The 19,901-nt window shown below is 41.9% G+C and overlaps 1 protein-coding gene across 3 annotated transcripts in view; it reads left to right on the top strand.

Annotated features, from left to right (window-relative positions):
* The window catches only part of OS9 (OS9 endoplasmic reticulum lectin), a 41,698-nt gene that overhangs the window by 5,775 nt on the left and 16,022 nt on the right, over positions 1-19,901 (top strand). For all 3 annotated transcript variants that reach the window (XM_042451531.1, XM_042451532.1, XM_042451530.1), the window contains exons 2-6: positions 8,405-8,581; positions 9,106-9,169; positions 13,861-13,937; positions 17,901-17,999; positions 18,359-18,560. In XM_042451531.1, the coding sequence (XP_042307465.1) occupies positions 8,405-8,581; positions 9,106-9,169; positions 13,861-13,937; positions 17,901-17,999; positions 18,359-18,560 (619 nt within the window). The remainder of the gene's footprint in view (positions 1-8,404; positions 8,582-9,105; positions 9,170-13,860; positions 13,938-17,900; positions 18,000-18,358; positions 18,561-19,901) is intronic.

Below are 19,901 nucleotides of genomic sequence, written 5' to 3'. Positions count from 1 at the left end.
GGGCGCTGCTGGCCTACATTCCAAGCAGTGAGCATGCACAATGTACAAGGGGGTGCTGGAAAGTTCTCAATTTGACCAAGAAGGGAAAGGCATAGAGCCATGAAACTTACATATATTCCACATATTCACTTTCTTTAGCCCTTCCAAAAATATTTCTCATACCTGAATATCACAGAAATACTGTTCTGGTACTGTCACTTTTGAATCATTCAAAATTTCCCTTCCTCTCAAACTCTTTTTAAGGTTTGGAAATTGTCACATGGAGCAAGATCTGCTGAGTAGGTTGGATGGTCTATGCACTCAGACCCCAAATTTGTCAAAACATCCATTGTCTTGCCTTCCTTATGAGCAGGTGCATTGTCCTGAAAAAGGAGAACATTTTTTCTGCAGCCTCCCTCGTCTTTTTTCCTTCAGTGCATCCTTTAATAGGCACAGCAAGTTAGAGTAGTATTCTACATTAATTGTTTCACCCTTCTGAAGATAGTCATCAAAATACCTTCCTTGTCCCCAAAAACTGCGACCATAACCTTTCCTGCTGATCTTTGAATCTTGAGTTTCTTTAGCCATAGAGAAACCAAGTGCCACCACTGCAAGGAACATTGTTTGCTCTACATATCATAGTGATGTATTGTAATCATGTTTTACCAATAGTGTCAAGTCATTCCAAAAAAAGTATCACTAGATCACTCAAAATGCACAAAATCAACTTTGAGGTATCCACTCTATTTCATTTCTGGCTAGCATTAAAATATTTTGGCACCCACTTGGCTGACAGCTTCTGCATAGCCAGCTGCTCAAGAATTATAAATTATTTGTGTTTCTGGGATCTCTCTAGTGCAGGCCTGCACAACATACAGCCTGGGGGCCGCATGCGGCCTGTCAAAGGATTTTGGGTGGCCTGCAAGGATGTGGAACGACTTCAGAGCTTCTCTGCTGCTTGGCCTTCTGAGGAAAAGGATGGCTGGAGGATGAGGATGGGTGAACACTTGCAATGCTCATTCACTGCGTGCCTTTCTCTTGAAGAAAGGGCCAAGCAGGGGAGGGGGAGGAGGATGGAATTAATATTAAGTATATTAATTATTATCAATTAACAATGAATGTATTAATTTATTAAATAACATTTAAATAAAATCTATGTGTGGCCCGAAGAAGTTAAGCTATTTTAATTTTAGCCCCTTCCTACTGCCAAGTTCTGCAGGTCTGCTCTAGTGTCTCAGCAATTGTTTTAGCTGAGATTTGCCACTCTGCCAAAATCAGGTCATGAACATGTTCAACAGTTTCAGGAGCTGGCACTGCTGAAGGGCTCCCAGACCTTACTGCATCTTTGGTCCCAAAATCTCCTTTGATGAACGACAGTGAAAGTTGGCACACCACTTCTTCACAGTTGAGTATGATGGGCACTTGTCACCCAATGTTTGCACCATATTCTCATGGATTTCCTTTGGAGTTTTATTCTGCAGAAACAGGAACTTGTGATGGCCTGGAGTTCAGCACTTGAAAAGCCCACGTTTTTGACATGGTTCTGTCATTTATCTGGGGGGGGGGAATCAGAAATGCTGATGAAACATCTGAAACAAACTCTTCTAGAACATGGCTACACAGCTCGAAAAACACACAAAAAACTATGGATGCCGACCATTAAAGCCTTTGACTTCACCTGGGGTATAATCCTGCAAACAAACAAACAAATAAAAACCATGCATTATCCCTGGTGCTTGTCCTTTTGTTCTGTCTGATCTAGGCATGCCCTGTGTCCAGCATCCCCAACACTGGTGTGATTTAACTTCCTTGGGCCATCATGGGCTCCAAAAATACCTGCCAAGTCATCCTGACTTCATCATGTTCCCCTCTAGATATTATGATTTTATATATACTGTATTCAGTATGAAGGTACCACATAATAGCCTTCTAAATGGTCTGGTGTTTCTTGCTGGCTTATCAGAGGCTCTGTGAGCAGTAAAGCAAAGCCACTTGTCCCCAAAGACATCTTGTGGTCCAGCGCCACTTTTCTGGTGTGTAGCTTCAGATGTTGTTGGGCAAATCTGGGAGCTCATTCACAGTTTAGTTGGGGAACTGCTTTGCCTACTGACCTGCTCATCCGATGATGACCTTTGGAGTCCTTTGCTTTATTCAAAGATCCTGTGTCCAGTGAAGAGTGTGTTAAAATGGAATTTGAGAACATCATTTGATCACCTTTAGAAATATAAAAATTGCTGACTAAAAACGTATGCTATAACCGACCCCAGAATAAGATTTCAGTGGACTTTTGGAGACTGTCCTTCCAGTACTACTTGAGCCATAGATCCCTATCTCTGTGCACTAAGTGCATAACACTGCAATTTTATGCTGCTCAATAGTAGTTTCCACTGAATTCATTTGGGATTACTCCCAGGTAGGTAGCTATACATTGACAGTCTAGGTCAGCTGTATGTCAAAAGGGGTTAAGTGGATGTTTTGTTTTCAGTGGTGCTCATTTTAGTTTGGAGAGCAAAAGAAGAATATTAGAGTTCTTGCGCAAAATCCAGTTGGGCTCTTCACTGTCTATTCCCTGCTTCTTGTACCTCCCCATGTGCCCTAAAAACCTGTTTCTAAGAGCTGAGAGACTCTGTCCATCAGGTTTTTGGTAACATGGAGAAGACAGGGAAGAGTATGGGGGCAGGGGATAGTCCCATTGCTAGTGTTTCTACACTGTTGTCCTATTAACCTCAATTCAGGTATGCGGGTATCTTTTAGTGTAGGAAGAGTAATTTACAAGAGATCTAAATCTTTTATCTGCTTTTAAGCTCAGGACTCTGTGTGTGTGTGCATGGCATGTTCAGGTAGATGTACTGTGATTTTGCAGTAATGCAGAAAAACCATTAAATGTAGTAATGAGCACAGAGCCTATGTTCCTGAGAAGCTCAGATTTCAAAGCAAAAGAAAGGAACAGTCTGCCTTGTAGTTGAGAAATAGTAAAAACCAATGGCACTGAGACAGATTGTCCTTTTGAGGCCAATCTTCCAGTCTTTTAAGCTACAAGGAAATGCCTGTACATGTACATCAGACCAAGGAATACTATACACATGCTTGGGGTTAAGTCTCTCTCCACCAGGATGATGCAGCTGTACAGAGTTCATTCTCTTGCACCCCTTTCTCCGCAAGGAGGCCATACTGGGTTTGCCTAGCAGCATATAGACTCACCTAGCACCAGTTTTATTTATTTTTAATGGGCCCAGGAAACTGCCCACTGAAGCCACACATTGGTGCTGATGCTAGTTCTGCTTTGGCCTGTTATCAAGGTTAAATTAAAGTTCCTTTCCTCCCTTATCTGCCTTCTGCTCTCTTTTGATGTCATAGAATCATAGAATCGTAGAGTTGGAAGAGACCACAAGGACCGTCCAGTCCAGTCCAACCCCCTGCCATGCAGGAACTCTCAATCAAAGCATCCCTGACAGATGGCCATCCAACCTCTGTTTAAAGACCTCCAAGGAAGGAGACTCCACTACACTCCGAGGGAGTTTGTTCCACTGTCAAACAGCCCTTACTGTCAGGAAGTTTCTCCTAATGTTGAGGTGGAATCTCTTTTCCTGTAGCTTGCATCCACTGTTCCAGGTGCTGTTCTCTGGAGCAGCAGAAAACAAGCTTGTTCCCTCCTCAATATGACATCCCTTAAAATATTTAAACAGGGTTATCATATTATTATTATTATTATTAACCTTTATTTATGAAGCGCTGTAAATTTACACAGCGCTGTACATGCAATCTTTTTAGTTAGACGGTTCCCTGCCCTCAGGCTTACAATCTAAAAAGACATGACACAGAAGGAGAAGGGAGTGGTGGAGGGAAAGGGTAAGAGGTCCAGCAGTTCCTCTCAACCTCCGAGGTCTGGACCAAGGCAGATGGACTGGAGGGAGGGCAAGGCTTCATAATGGATGGTTAATCATTATCCAGAGAAAATACATAATCACAAGTAGGATAATACATATACAGTACATAGGAATACAGGAAATGGATCGATAAACAGCCAACAACAGAACATCAGATAGTAAGCGACAATTATGTGATGCCTGGGAAAGCTTCTCTGAATAGGATGGTTTTCAGCTCCGTTTTGAAGCTGGTTAAAGAAGTGATGGCTCTTGCTTGTGGAGGAAGAAGGTTCCAGGAGTGAGGGGCAGCAAGTGAAAAGGGGCGAATCCGGGATGGGGCAGAGGAAATCCTGGGCTGAGACAGGAACCCTTGACTACCAGAACGGAGGGCCCTGGTGGGAAGGTGAAGAGAAAGAAGGTCTGATAAGTAAGGAGGGGCCAGTCCATGGAGGGCTTTGAATGTCGACAGCAGGAGCTTATACTGAATGCGGAAAGGGAGAGGGAGCCAGTGAAGGGATGCCAACACAGGAGAAATGTGGTCAGAGCGGAGGGTGGAAGTGATAATGCGTGCAGCTGAATGCTGGACAGAGATTAAAGGACGGAGGTGAGAAAGAGGAAGCCCAGCCAGGAGGACATTACAGTAATCAAGTCGTGAGATCACTAGGGCATGGACCAGGATCTTGGCAGTAGAGGCGGAGAGATATGGTCGGATTTTGGCAATATTGTACAAAAAGAATCTACAAGCCTTGGCTGTGGTCTGGATCTGAGGGATACACGACAGAGAAGAGTCAAAGATAAAGCCAAGACTGCGGGCTTGCTGGACTGGTTGAATGGAAATGTTGTCCACAGAGACAGAAAAGGAGTGTTGAAGGTTGGGCTTAGGAGGAAAGACAAGGAGCTCCGTCTTGGACATGTTGAGCTTCAAACGCCGATGGCGCATCCACTGCGAGACAGCTGTAAGGCAAGATGAGACTTGCTGTTCAAGCCTTGGCGAAAAGTCAGGGGCAGAAAGATACAGCTGGGTGTCATCGGCATACAGATGGTAGGAAAAACCAAAAGAGCTGAATATCACCTCTTAACCTTCTCTTCTCCAGGCTAAACATCCCCAGCTCCCTAAGTCATTCCTCACTGGACACGGTTTCCAGACCTTTCACCATTTCAGTCACCCTCCTTTGGACACACTCCAGTTTCTCAATGTCCTTTTTGAATTGTGGTGCCCAGAACTGGACACAGTATTCCAGGTGGGGCCTGTCAGTCCTGTCTACATGCTAATGGAGTGGTTGCAGTACAGGTTACCCATATTACTCAGGTCATACAACTCTGCTTGGCTGGAGAGTGTAAGCTACCTTTCCAAAGGAGTGTCAAGTCACAGAGCTCTGCTTTGTTGCAGAGTCTAGACTACCTTTTCAGACATTCCATTGAGACTATATACTGCTATTCAGCTAGTTACCTGTCATACGCACTGCAGAAATAATCCAGTTTGAGATCACTTAAACTGCCCTGGCTCACTGCTAGGAAATCCTGGGAATTGTAGTTTGTTGTAGCACTAGAGCTCTCTGAAAGAGAAGGCTAAATGTCTCCCAAAATTACAGTTCCCAGGATTCCCTAGCATTGAGCCAGGGCAGTTAAAGCGGTCTCAAACTGGATTATTCTGCAGTGTGTTTTGGATCATAGTTAGGCTGCCTTTGATGCCGTTGTTAGATGTCATAAATGCTTGTTATGTTGCAGATAACTCATAGATATTATTTTTTAAAATGTACTTCCAAGTGGCCTCCAACTCATAGGGTTTTCTTGGCAAGATTTGTTGAGAGGAAGTTTGCCATTACCTTTTTCTGAGTCTGAAAGGTTTAACTTGCCCAAAGGTTTGCATGGGAATTCAGACCCTAGTCTTCCAGAGTCCTGGTCCAACACTGAAATCACTACACCACACTGGCTCTTTTTTCCATTTTGCCCACCCACCTCCACACTTGGGCCCCATTCCCACTGGCGGGTTTGCTCCTGAAGGAACTGGGCAGATTCGGAGGCCCCCCTCCCGAATCTCTCAGTTAGCAAGTGCCCACTACAATTCAGGTTGAACTAAGCACAGGAAGACCTCATTTTAGTGTTGGCTTTGCATTTTTGTTGTGTACTCACTGTTGATCATGTCTTTAATCTTCAAGGGCGTAATAATAAATAATACCACTCTCCTAATGATGTAAATATGTGTTATTCTTATATGAATACATGCACTACTAATATCCTATCTGCAGATTTTCCCGTCCTCCATATCTAGATTCCTAGAAGTTCACCTTTACATTAAAGTTCACAGCTGTTCATACTCTGGATCTGTATTCCTAACTAATTATGTCACAAGGAAGCAAGTGAAGAATTCATTGTCCTAGTGTAGGAATTTCTGTGTCTGCGATGTATTTAAAGGTAATCCAACTTTCTTCTACTTTCTCCTACTTTGAGGGGAGGAATGTTTGGCTCTCCAGATATTTTAGATTACAGCTTCCACAGTCTCTTACAATTGACTGTGCTGTTTGGGACTCCATTTCCCACCCCGTTTCTAACCATTGAAGGTGATCAGGAAAACAGCACCCCATCGTCACCCACTACTTTGTATGAAATTGATTTGCAGAGCTGCTGGGAGGATCAACACAGTGAAGACTCACTTGAGAGGAGGGTTTGCATTGCACAGTTGGCAGGGAGAAATATCTATAGCTGTTCTTGAGCTCTGGTGTGGTGCTGAATGCAGATGGTTGTGTTTAACAGTCTAACTGATGAAAGGAATCCTAATCCAGGAGAAATGTGGCATATAAATAAATGAAATAAATATCAATAAAGGTGTCTGAAGTCTGCCTTTGCTGTGGATCTTCTGAGGAACTATATCAGATTCCATAGAAGAGGCAAATGGACAAGATGTTAAACTTGCAGGCAACCATCCCCTTCCCCAATCTACAGAGGAGTAAATAGATGAACAGAAGGGAGCACGTTCCGATGGTAGACTCACAGTATAGCTTCTAAAATATGTTCAGATTAATTTTCCTGGGGGGGGGGGAGGGAGAGAACAGAAATCCACTACCATCCTGGTTTCACTATCAGAACATGTAGCTGATTACAAGCATACCTCAGTTAACAAAACCTCTACCAACAAGCTTCTTTTTACCTAGTCATTTTATGCCTGCCTAGCCCACCTCTGTTTACTCATCTTCTGTCCAGTTCAAGGGTATTTTAGCAACATTAGCATTGGGAGCATGGTAAAGGAAGGCTGGAGAAACACAGATTTTCAGTGTCAGGTTTCAGCAGCATGATTTCTGGAGTAAATAATGCAATGGTACTGAAGGTGGGAAAAGGTGGATTTTTACTCTTGCCAATCCTACTGTAGTTGTGTTTAACTGCCTACAACAGGGAAAGTAAATAGAAGCTCACTCCAAAATTCCTTATGGAGCATGCATGAAAAGCAAAAGGGGGAGAACAGACAAGCCTGCCTTACTATCCCCCCCTCATTTTTTTTAAAGACCATAGATGTATAAGCTTGGTCACCAAAACAGAAATCATAAAAAACATGGAGGCTGGCAAAAGAAAAAAAAATTGTCCTTGGATGCATTTTGAAAGAAGCTTTCCAGGCTGAAGGTGGTTTAGTTTACTTTGTTGTTGTTGTTGATAACTGCCCTCGCGTCAATCTCAACTCATGGCGACCCTATGGATGAGACATCTCCAAGACCTCTGTCCTCCACTGCTCTGCTTAGTTCCTGCAAACCTATACCTATGACCTCCTTAATAGAGTCCACCCATCTAGCATGTGGCCTTCCTCTCTTCCTACTTCCCTCCACCTTTCCCAGCATTATTGTCTTTACCAATGAGTCCTTTCTTCTCATGATGTGTCCAAAATACGACAGCCTCAGTTTGGTCATCTTGGCTTCCAGGGAGGTTTCTGGCTTGATCTGCTCCAGGACCCATTTGTTTGTCCTTTTGGCTGTTCATGGGATCCTTAGCTCTCTTCTTCAGCATCACACCTCAAATGAATGGATTTTCTTCTTATCTTCTTTCTTAACTGTCCAGCTCTCACATCCATACCTGGTAATAGGGAATACTATGGCTTGTACGATTCTAACTTTTGTACTCAGTTATATACGAGTATCCTTGCATTGTAGGATCTTCTCTAGTTCTTTCATAGCTTTCTTCTTCTGATTTTCTGACTGCAGTCCCCATTTCTCTCAATGTTTGATGCTAGAAATGGGAATTCTTTTACTGTTTCTATTTCTTCATTGACTAGGTTGAACTTGTGAAAGTCCTCGGTGATAATTAGTTTACTTACGCAAAGCTTACCTGACCTGATTGTTTTATTTCATATGCTCATGTTGTTAGTTTTAAATAAAAAGTTTGCTGAAACTTATTGAACAACTTTTTTTGAAGGGAGGGAATATAGGAACCAACCCCTATTCTTTCCAGATTACTTCTGCTTCTGGTATCAAAGTTTCTGTTAAAGAAGTAACAACCAGGAATGCATCTGCTTCATTAACTGAGTTATACCTGTATTCTCTTTTCACCAAATTCCCTTGCTTCTGTCTTCCTAGAGTAAATCAGCTGATGTGGTGACCATCTCCTCAAAATACAAGCAGAAATATGAGTGCCGACTGCCTGCTGCTGCAGTGAAGATACACCAAGACAAAGAGGAAGATCCACAGAGCTATACCGGCTTGGGAATCTCAGAACTGCTGAAGCCAATGGAAGCAGCACCTTGCCTTATCAAGGTATCTTTATATTAGAGTTGGACGGAAGGGCCATTGCGAGATAAGATTCATGCAGGAGAAGTGGTTGATACCATACCCAAGAGCTTTGTGAATCAGTTTTCTCATAATTGAGGTGTTCCCCCACCCCCCTACCCCACCCCTGAGGCATATAAAAATATGAGGCCAAATAAGCAAAACACATGTTTCAGTAATTGTTATAAGGGCCCTTGGAGGTAGACCTCTACTATTTCCGTTTCACAGCTGTGGAAACTGAGGTTGAGAGAGTGGCTTCACCAGGACTTCCCTGAATGTTTATGCAATCACAGGGCAGGTATGATGTTGAGGACCTTGCAAGTGATTCCAATTATGCATGTGAAAGGGTTCTGGTGAACAATGGCAAGGTTCACCTGTTGGTATACATGGACACCAGTATTGCAGAATTTGGGTAGTGGTACTTCAGGAAAATTCTGATTCAAGAGGGGACTTAATAGCATTTTGCTTCAACCAGAAATTTTGGGCCTTAACACTTCTCCCTTTTCTTTCAGACTAAGGACTGGTGGACATATGAGTTCTGCTATGGGAAACACATCCAGCAATACCACATGGAAGGTACTGTCTTCTCCTTTGTCACTTGTCTGCCTGCTTACCTGCTGGGTCTAGGTTTAAGGCAAGTTTAAATTGGGCTCGTCATAGATGCTAAGTTCTTATAGGTTAAAGAAAGGTAAAACAAAGCCATTCTTTACAGTGTGCATAGTTAAACTATGGATTTGTTACCACAAAGTATAGTGATGCCCTGGTAATCTGGAAGCATTCAGTGGGGGACTAGGCAAATTCATAGAGGATAATTCTGTTAATGGTGGCTAGTTGTAAGAAAGTTATGTATTGCATCCAGTATTTGAGCGACAACTTAATAGTGGTTGCTGAGAAGAATGTGAAGAAGGTTGCTGATGCAATCATGTCTTCCTTCTGAGTCCCTATAGGGATCTGCTCAACCATTCTAGAAACAGAAAGCTGGATCAGGTAGGCCTGATCAGACAGCTTTTCTTATATTTAGGCTTGCCATATCCCGCCTGGGGGCGGGACTTTCCCGGTTTGGGGTGGGGCCACATGGTCCCATCCCAGTTTAGCCCCTCCCCCGGGACCTCCCCCCCAGCAAGGCCCTGGAGGCAACTCCACCCCTCCCCATGGCTGTGTGCCACCCTCCCTGCCTCCCTGCCTGGCTCAGCCTAGAGAGCAGGGCTTCAAAACATCTGCCACTCAGAGCTATTGCCAGCCCACTTGGTATATATGTCTTGCAAAAGGCCTGACCTTCCAGGTTACAGTGAGCAAAGAAAAAAAGGCCATAAATGGTTCCTGTTTCACTGGGAGCCTAAATGCCTCATCTTTTAAATGTCTACCAGGTCAGTATTCTTGTAATTCTTTATCACAGGGTCGTTTTTGAGGCTCTAAACACCTTTCCTTGTAATATGCAAATTTCTCCCGAAGCTGACCAATGGGAAAGAAGCAGTCAGCCCTCCTCCCCTTGGGTTGGTTTTCAATGGCTTGGAAGGAAGAGATTTTGCCTTGCTTGTATATAGGAAGGGCTTTAGGGTAGCAAAAGGCTGAAGAAATAGTTTGACCCCCCCTTAAACATCCATGGCTCAGTGCTATGGGATTCTGGGAATTGTAGTTTCTTGACAAAAGGAAGCTGAATGGTCCACAGAGGAGGCGGGGGCAGAGCCTCTTGCCAGCAGTCTTCAGTGGAAGAGAGGAGGCTGATGGTCCTGGCCACTTCCCTTGGCTCCCTCCCTCCCTCCTCCTCCTCCTCCTCTCAGAGTAGTCACAGCCAAGATGAGCTTCTCATTCACTCTCCCTGGCTTTTCTCTCCCCCCCCCCCTGCACTTTGAGACCCCTTTAACTGCCAAAGCTCAATGCTCTGGAATTCTGGGGTCTGTGTGAGGCATTTGGCCTTCTCTGTCAGAGAGCTCTGGTGCCACAATAAACTACAATTCCCAGGATTCCATAGCACTGAGCCCTGGCAGTCCAAGCAGTGTGTTTTGGACACACAGATCCTCCAAATGAATCCAGTCCCTAGCTTTTATATCTCTCACACACACTGCAGGAATAATAACCCACTTTGAGAGTGCTTTAACTCAGTGCTAGGGAATCCTGGGAATGCTAGTGTTTGGGAGACATTGAGACTTCTCTGTCAGTGATGGCGCTGAGGCCACAATAGACTACAATTCCCAGGATTCCCCAGCACTGAGCAGTCTCAAACTGGACCATTTCCTCAGTGTGGATGCACCTGGGGAGGAATTCTGGGCACTGCAGTTCAACTACGTTTGGAGGGTTATGGGACTCCCTGTCAGAGATAGCTCTGGGGCCACAATGTACTACAATTCCCAGCATTCCCCAGCACTAACCCAGGACAGTTAAGTCACTCTCAAACTGGATTATTTCCTCAGTGTGGATGCAGTTTTGGTGAGGAACTCTGGGCATTTCAGTCCAGCATTGTTTTATTTCTGCAGTGTATTTTGGACCAGAGACAAGGTGACCAGGCATCCTCCTCCTTTTCCAGGACATGTCCTCTTCTGTCACATTTCAAAATGTCCTCCATTTGGATCATGGCTAAGAAGCATGGATTTATAATTACATGGGTGTTTTTTCAGCTTTTATTTTTGGCCATGTCCTACATATTTTTGCTTGGGTGCCCTACATTTTGGGGTGATGGCATTGGTCACCTTGGTCAGAGAGCTTTCCAGGGGTTAACTGCCATTCTGCTGTGGTGCTGGAACAAACCACCATTCCCAGAATTCCATAGCATTCAGCAGAAGCAGTTAAAGTGGTCTCAAACCAGATTATTTCTCCAGTGTAGATGCAGCCCAAGCCTTTTGCCTCTCTTATGCCTGAGATTTCAAAGCCCAGCCTTGGCACCACAACAAACTACAAATCCCAGGATTCCATAGGATGGAGTGATGAGAGTGAAAGCAGTGTGGCAGCAGCCTAAGTTTGCTTAATGCAGTTCTTAAGATGGTGCACCTCTTGCCTACAGAGTCTCACAAGACTTTTTTGTTTAACAATTTGTACCCATTAACTCCATTTCATGTCTCCTTTATTTAGTGGGGAGGAATACAGACAAAACAAGCCAAAATGAAGGAAAACCAAAGTCCCTTGACCAAAGGGTTTGGTTGTGGAATAAGCCTCTGAAATAGGCAATAGGCAATGTTAAAATAAAGCCATGTTCAATGCTCAAATGTGCTGTTTGGAATAGGGAGAGGGGGGTGGCCAGAAAGGGAAGTACATATCCGTGATCTGTCTAGGAATAATGTCAAAATGTCCTCCATTTTGATCATGCCTAAGAAACATGCATTTATATTAACATTTCAAAAAAAAAGCCTCAATTTTTTGCGTGTCCTCCATTTTTATAAAATGTGTCCTACATTTGAAAATGTTGTCCTGCATTTGTCCCGGTTTGGAGGTCCTCACTTATGGCAACCCTACTTATATTCTTCCAAACTGCCACAATGATTCATAGTCACTGTCAGTACCTCACTGTTTACCAATCCCCTACCATACCTATATGTATGTGTTAAACCAGTTTCCTTCTTTCCTTGACAGATTTCTCTGAACAAATTAGATAGTTAGGCTACTCAATACTCCAAAAACTACACATCCTGGGATCTTATCTCCTACTCCTGCCACACACCATGATTCAGCTAATCTTCAATATAAACTGTAGAAATTGCAGGAGGATGCATGACCCCTTCCTGCCAGGCTACTGATTTCTCAACTTATTCACTATAGAAATGCCCACATAGACATTTTCTTTCCTTTTCTCTCTCTCTCATTTTCTCTCTCTCTCTTTTTCCCCTCTTCCTTTTTGTGGCTCGAAAAGAGGCAAGGCCACCCTGTGCCAGAAAGGTCCAGGTCCCAGACTACACTGAATACATCTGAAGGGAATCCAGTAAATAAGCAAATAAGTAGTGGCCAAAGACAGGGGGAAACAGATTGGCCACATGAGAAGCAGATTACATTAAAAGAAAAAATAACAGCCAGGATTCTAAGACCTTTGTCAGGACACTTCCACCCTGTGGTTTTACTTTCCATACACTTGCCTTTCCTAGCCTGGAGCTGTCAGCTCAGTAGACTGCACCCACCTTCTCAGGCTTGTTTGATGGGAACAAGGGAGATGGCCTTCTTGGTGGCTGCTCCTAGACTTTGGAAGTCCTTCCCTAAAAAAGCCAAGTGTTCTCCTTTCAGTGGCAAGTAAAAAACATTTTTGTGCCTTCAGGCTTTTTCAAACTGATGAGGGTTGGGTGCTATGCAACTCAAATTTTAAGGTTTGTATAGAATTTTTAATACATTTTAATATTTTAAACATTTAATCTGTTAAAACTTTACAAATAATTTAGGTAATTGTTTTATAAACTTTATATTTAACGCTTTTGTATTATTTTTAATTTGTGTTTTTTAAAATGTGTTTTTATCACCTTGAGTCCTGATGTTGGGAGAAAGGCCAAATAGCAATAATTATTAATAATATGCACATTCTTCTAGCAATCCTTACAGCGCCCTTCAGTGTTAATCCCCACATTGCAGAGTTTGGCCAGGGTTGGCTCACTGCTGTCAAACTAATAGCTTTCAGAATGTTAACTTATGCAGAGCATAATGGTAAAAAAGAAAGGTCTATCTCTGCCTAATTTTCAACTAGTAAGAATATGCTTTCTCCATGCCCAGATTCCTTCTTATTAATAGTTAACATCTTTGCTTTTATATCAGTACACAGAATTAAAACCTATCCATTTGGAACTATATTTTTCCCCATTGAAGTCCCTAACTTCATGTCACAAGATTGATGCCTATAGAAATAGGCCCTTCATTTCTAAATTGTTACGTTTTGAAGGGAGAGTGACTGCTGGGACCTCCATTTCTTTTGATTGATTTGCTTCAGGGATGTGGATAAAATAAAGCTTTTAGCATTGTTCCCAGAAGGCTAGCTATTAGGGCTGTGGGGATGGGGGGGGGAGTTATATCTAGATTGATGACCTGAATTTTGAACTTGAAGTGATGATGCAGCTCAGTCTAGTTTCTGGTCCATGTGAGGCTTACTCCTGCCATCAAAAGAACAACATTATGGCATTATGCATTCATAAGAAATGTAACTTGTGATAATAAATTGTAATATATTATTTATAATAAATGTATAATAAATTCAATCTGGCATGAGCTTTTGTGACCCCAATCTGCTTCATCAAGTGACAAATCTTGTCTTCCAGGTTACAAGCAGGTCATTCACAGCTTCCTCTCTGTTTCTTTCCTAGAGTCCGAAATCAAAGGTGATATCCTGTACCTTGGGTATTACCAGTCTGCATTTGACTGGGGCAATGAAACGGCAAAGGTGGGTGTTCTACAGGCTGTAGATTGTTTTGTGCATCTAGGAAGGGCCTGAATGGATGTTTTCCCCTGAGAAGAACATGAAGACTTAGAAAGGAGATAGCTTTCTTTCATCCTTCCCAATTGCAATGCTTGAGCTGAATTTGAGAAATTTCAATAGAAAGTGAAGATTCTTAACATGCCTTTCTCTCTGCACATCAACTGTCTGTTCCACTTCAGAGCATTCAGATCTGGAGTACTTTGATACCAAAAACTGCACTGTGTTGTGAAATCAATTGAGTGGAACATCAAAACCAGACATCAGTAAAAACTATTCCATGTTCATATAGTATTAACTCCCATGGTGCTGCTGCTGTTTATTACTATATCACACCTTTTCCCCCAAAGCAAGACTCAAGGCAGCTTACAAAAGTTAACATTGTTATAGCTTAAAAAAATAAATGTACAAAAGTTCAAAATATTATTAAACTATCAATAGAATTAAAAGCATAACCATTAAAAAGAAAAACAACTATGAAAACAACCCAGCATCTTACACCCTTTCTTTCTTTCTTTCTTTCTTTCTTTCTTTCTTTCTTTCTTTCTTTCTTTTTAATAATAATTTTTATTGGTAAAAGAAAAGAGGGAAAAAAACACTATTATATTACACATAGAATTTAGCACATATACATACACATGATTACATATATTACATATTCACATACACATAATTATCTACTTACAATTATACAACCATACATACAAAAAAGAGAGATTATGTAATGTTCTATTTATTCCTTAAATTGAAGTTCTCATATTACTCTGTCTTAAGTAAACAGCTACTAACATTTCTCTGTCTTGTCTTTTCTTTCCTATATCTTCTCTTCTTAAATTTCTTTTCTTTCTCTACTTTAACTATTTACCTAACTTCTTCTTTATCTTGCTAACTCTAACTCTATCCTCCTGCTACACATACACAACCATTCTTAACACTCATTCAAATTGTCTACAGTTTGACTTCCTATTTTTCCCTCCGATACACCAATAAATATTGGATACTTGTACTTTCTTATAATAGTTGAAGGTTCCCATAAGAGTTGTCTCTAAATATAAGATGTAGTTTATTTATCTTTTTATTGTACATTGAGGATCACAATCCTTCCTCAATAAGTGTTGAAAAAATTTATTAATTTTCCCCAATCTTCTAAGAACCTGTCTTCTAAATTTTTTCTTAACAATTGGGTAAGTTTATGCATTTCCATCCCTTCATAAAGTTTTATTAACCAATCGTCTTTTGTTGGAATATTGTCGCTTTTCCATGTTTGAGCAAGACAAATGCGAGCCATTGTAACCATATAGAATAGTACTTTGCCATATTTTCTTTCTAGTGTCTCATCAAACATTCCTAGTACGGTAGGTAAAATTCTGATTTAAGTTGGATTCTTTCCTCTAATATCCCACCAATTGTGTCATTAATCATCTTCCAATAATCTTTGACCAGATTGCAGGACCACCAACAGTGATAAAAAGAACCATATTCCCTTTTACATTTCCAGCATGTTGGATTACTGTTTTTAAACATTTTGGAAATCTTGTCTGGCGATAGATACCATCGATAGAATAATTTGTAAAAATTCTCCCTTAAACCTTGAGAGACCGTATATTTGTAGCCCTTCGACCAAACCTTTTCCCATTGGTCAAGTTGTATGGGATGGGCAATATTCCTTGCCCAGGATAACATTTGTTCTTTTATATACAGTGGTACCTCGGGATACGAAATACCCAGGTTACGAAATTTTCGGGATACGAAAAAATCCCATAGGGAATTATTGTTCCGGGTTACGAATGTTTTTTCGGGTTACGAAAAAACTTTTGGTGCTTTTTTCGGCTTTTTCGCACGGAATCGCGGCTTTTCCCCATTAGCGCCTATGGCAATTCGGCTTACGAAGGCTTTTCAGGTTACGAAAGCGGCCGCGGAACGAATTACTTTCGTAACCCGAGGCACCACTGTAGTTATCTTCCGTGTCTAGTTCAAGTAGGGTTTTGTAAATTTTACCAATTAATTTGTTTTCTTCTTTCATAAGTATTTTCCCTAGGTCACATTTATCTTCTTTCAAATCAAAACCGTATATTCTTAAATCCATTTTATATCTTACAGTTATTTGCCTGTAGGTAAACCATCCTATATCCCATCCCAATTCAGTAAGATGTTCTTTAGTTTTCAATTCTATCTTGCCATTTTTAACCTCCAGTATATGATTGTATGTGTACCATGATTTGGGCTTGGCCATTTCCTTCCTATAAAAGGCCTCCAATGATGAGACCCAACCTCTCATTTTTTATAATCTTCTTTTTTTGTATTTGTCTTATACTTTAATCAGTGGTTTTCTAATGGCATGATTATAGGAATTTCTCTTTTGTTTATCTTTTTCGTAAGCCAGATATGCGTGCCATCCTAGATTTATCCCATCTTCTAATTCTAAAAGTTCTTCATTTTTTAAGGAAACCCAATCCTTCATCCACCAAAAACAACATGCTTCAAAGTAGAGTTTTAGATTTGGGAGCCCTAATCCTCCTCTGTTCCGTGTATCATGCAGTGTTTTTAATTTCACCCTTACACCCTTTCTACTCCCTCTTTGCCCCCACAGCGTTCAGCCTTCAAAGACTTGCCCAAACAAAAGTCTTTACCTGCCTACAGAACACACACATACAAAACATCTTGTGTCCTCTGTCTCCTTAATTAAAATGTTTTTATTATATTGTTGATGTTAGAAACTCGTATTTGCTTTGTTTTTAATTTTAAGGGGCTTATTTTAAAATCATTTAAATGTTAAGGTGCTTTTATAACTGAATTGTAGTGATGTTTGTGACCTTCTTAAAGAAGCTTGCAATATAATCTGAGAAGCAAACTATAGCCTGCACTGTGTCTGCACTGACCAAAAGGCCCATATTCCCGCTTGTCCTGGCATTATACTACATTCTAGTGTGAACAGTCCAAATAACAGTCCAAATAACATCCAGCACATTCAGCACCAGAACTGGGGTATAACACCCTTGTAACAGATTTTAAAAACTCACTTCTTACTCTCTATCTTCCTGGAAGATCCAGATCTTTCTGTTCCTGTGCTGAGATGGCTTTCTGCATGGGCATCCTGGTGAATCTCCTGGCACATTTGTTGCTGTCACCAGTCGTTCTGAGGCCACATGGTTGTTGCTGGGTGCTTCATTCTGACCACAGAAGCGAGTGACACACAGTGGCAGTGGCACACTGGGAGGATCAGTGAGATGACCATGCAGACAGCTGCTCTGATACAGAAATAGAAAGGCGGGTAACGAGGGGAAGTCGGAGTGGCTCTGGAGCCAGGATACTCAAGGATGCCCCTGCAGTATTCTGTCCAGTGCAGACAAGGCCTAAGAAATCTATTTAAACAGCACTTCTTGTTACAGCTACCTGCCTTGGAGTACCCTGCAGAGAGAGGGGCAAAGAAAGTTTCCTGTTTGTGTTGTTTTGTTTTGACTGGATTTGTTCTGGCTAGGAAAAATGTATTGGCTTTTGAATGGCATTTGCCACATGGACCTGACCAAGAGCTTTCTTCCTGGCATTGCTTTGAAGGTGCTTTAAAAATAGTTGAATTTGCTGTCTTAATTACCCTGGTCTTTTAGCCCCTTTGCAAGCAAAGAGGAGGTGGGGGGGATAGGCTTTTTCCTTCCTCCAACCCCACTGGAAGTATTTTTGCCACAGTCTTCCTTGAATAATTCCAGGGTAGTCATGCTAGCTGTGATGGGGACATCTATCTCCATGTTATACGAGAGATAAACTTTACTTATTGCTTGCATCTAAGCCCAACCCTAAGCAAATTGATCTTCAACTTCTGCTTTAAAGGGTTTTTTGCATTTAGTCAGAGGAAACTGAGGGAAACTCTGTGAAAGTGTAAAATTAATCTAAATCATTTTAAAGATTTTTCCACTTCCTCTTTTCCCATCACAGGCTTCTAAGCAACACAAATTGAAGCGTTACCACAGCCAGACCTATGTCAATGGATCCAAGTGTAACTTGAATGGAAAGCCCAGGGAAGCTGAAGTCAGGGTAAGGAAGGGGGGCTTTCCCCTTGAGAGCATTTCCTATGTTTGCAGCTGAGAGGAAAAGAGAGTTTGTCTTTGTCCTACAAAGCTGTAGAAATGTGAAACATCTCTCTTGAGCTTGTACTGGATCTCAACTTTTAACCAGTGAAAGTGTCCCCTTCACCTTGGCAAACTGAATGGGATGCCATGCATGGTCTTTTTGAAGAGAGCCTCTTCCTACTCACCCCCCAACTCATAAACAACTATCTGAGGGCTTTCAGCAAATTTCACAGTTATTACTGTTAGTTACCAACACTACCATTGCAGTGGTGATAGAAGGAATGGTATAAATATAATAAGAATTTCTCCACATCCCCATTCCAGTTTCTGTGTGAGGAAGGTTCAGGTGACTACATTGCCCGTGTGGATGAGCCCCAGTCCTGCTCCTACGTGCTGACTGTCCACACCACTCGCATCTGCCATCACCCATTCCTGCGGCCTCCATCCACTGCCACCCCTCAGACCATCCGCTGTCATCCGGCCCTGAGCCCTGCTGAATATGTGGAATATGTCAAGGCCCAAGTGTGTGAGTACCTCAGTGGCTTCTTGTCTTAGGGTTACAGCTCTGGACCATGGTGTTTCTCCCTGAAATTGTCCTAGATTGTCCTATGCTCAAAGGCATAAAAAGCAAGGCATCTGATCTCAAAGCTAAAAAAAATAGTGATATAGTAGAGATTGCAAACGCTGGTAGGCCCAGGGCAGTTCACCCACTGCCCGTGATCCACATTGCATCCTTCTCGTGAAACTGTCATTTTATGCCCACTCTGGTTTCAAAAAACAGTTGTTGGTGGTTTTTTAAAATTAAAATGTATGCACAGAATGTAGGCCATGTTTAGAAGGTGAAGCACACTTTCTGGGTGCTTCAAAGAGTCTAAATCTCCTTGTTCTAAGGCAGTGGTTCCCAACCTTGGGTCCTCCATTTGTTTTGGACCTCAGTCCTGGAAGCCCCAGCCAACTTGGCTAATAGTCAGGAAACATGGGAGTTGAATCCCAAAACATCTGGAGGACCAAAGGTTAGGAACTGCTGTTCTAAGGAAAGGAGGAAATTTAGTTTTGGAAGGGCCCACCAGGTAAAAACACGAGAGTTGTATGGTGCACACCTCTGTTTTACAACTCATACTTTCTGTTCTCTGTGGTAGGAGTGCAGCTGTGAGCAATTGAAGAATATGTTAGACTGGGATTCATCCTTCTATGGTGTACTCTGTGTGTGTGTGTGTGTGTGTGTGTGTGTGTGAGACACTTGTGGGTGAACAAAGTTCACAGGATTGCTATAATCATGTGGGACCTTAGCAAAGAGGGTTGTTTTTATCTGTGCTGGTTCAGTCAATGAAAGGGCCACACTATATAAAAGGAGCAGACAGTCTACAAATTTAAGAGCCATATGTACAAGCAAAGCAAAACCATAGCATTCATATGAATGGATCCTTTTTGATACTGTAGTTAGGTAACTCATCAAAAAGCTTATCTGTCTTGGGCTTCTCTTATGATGGCTGATGGAATGACCACTGCTGGGGTCTCTTCTCAGAGGCAGGAGTGTTTAGAAATCTAAAAAGATATTAGTAAAGGCCAAGGGAATGTTACTTGTGGTCCATAGACTCCTGCAGGTACATGGAAGGATCTCAGAGGCCTGTGAACTAGATGGAAAAAAGACTTTCATTATTTTCTTATTATTTTAAGAATTAAACACAATTTTCATGTGGGGTGGTGGTTAGGGACTCCATAGCTTTCATCAGATTTTTGAAGGGATCCAAGACCCATAAGAGATGTGAAGATAGATTGCTATGATTGTCATGCTTCTGTGGACAATTTTTATTTCTGATCTCTGTTTTGCTCTCTCTGTGTAGTAAAAGCCAAGCAGCCCCAAGAG

The sequence above is a fragment of the Sceloporus undulatus genome, chromosome 2, assembly GCF_019175285.1.
Source record: "Sceloporus undulatus isolate JIND9_A2432 ecotype Alabama chromosome 2, SceUnd_v1.1, whole genome shotgun sequence".
Taxonomy (NCBI): Eukaryota; Metazoa; Chordata; class Lepidosauria; order Squamata; family Phrynosomatidae; genus Sceloporus; species Sceloporus undulatus.
This window is presented reverse-complemented; position numbering and strand designations above follow the sequence as displayed.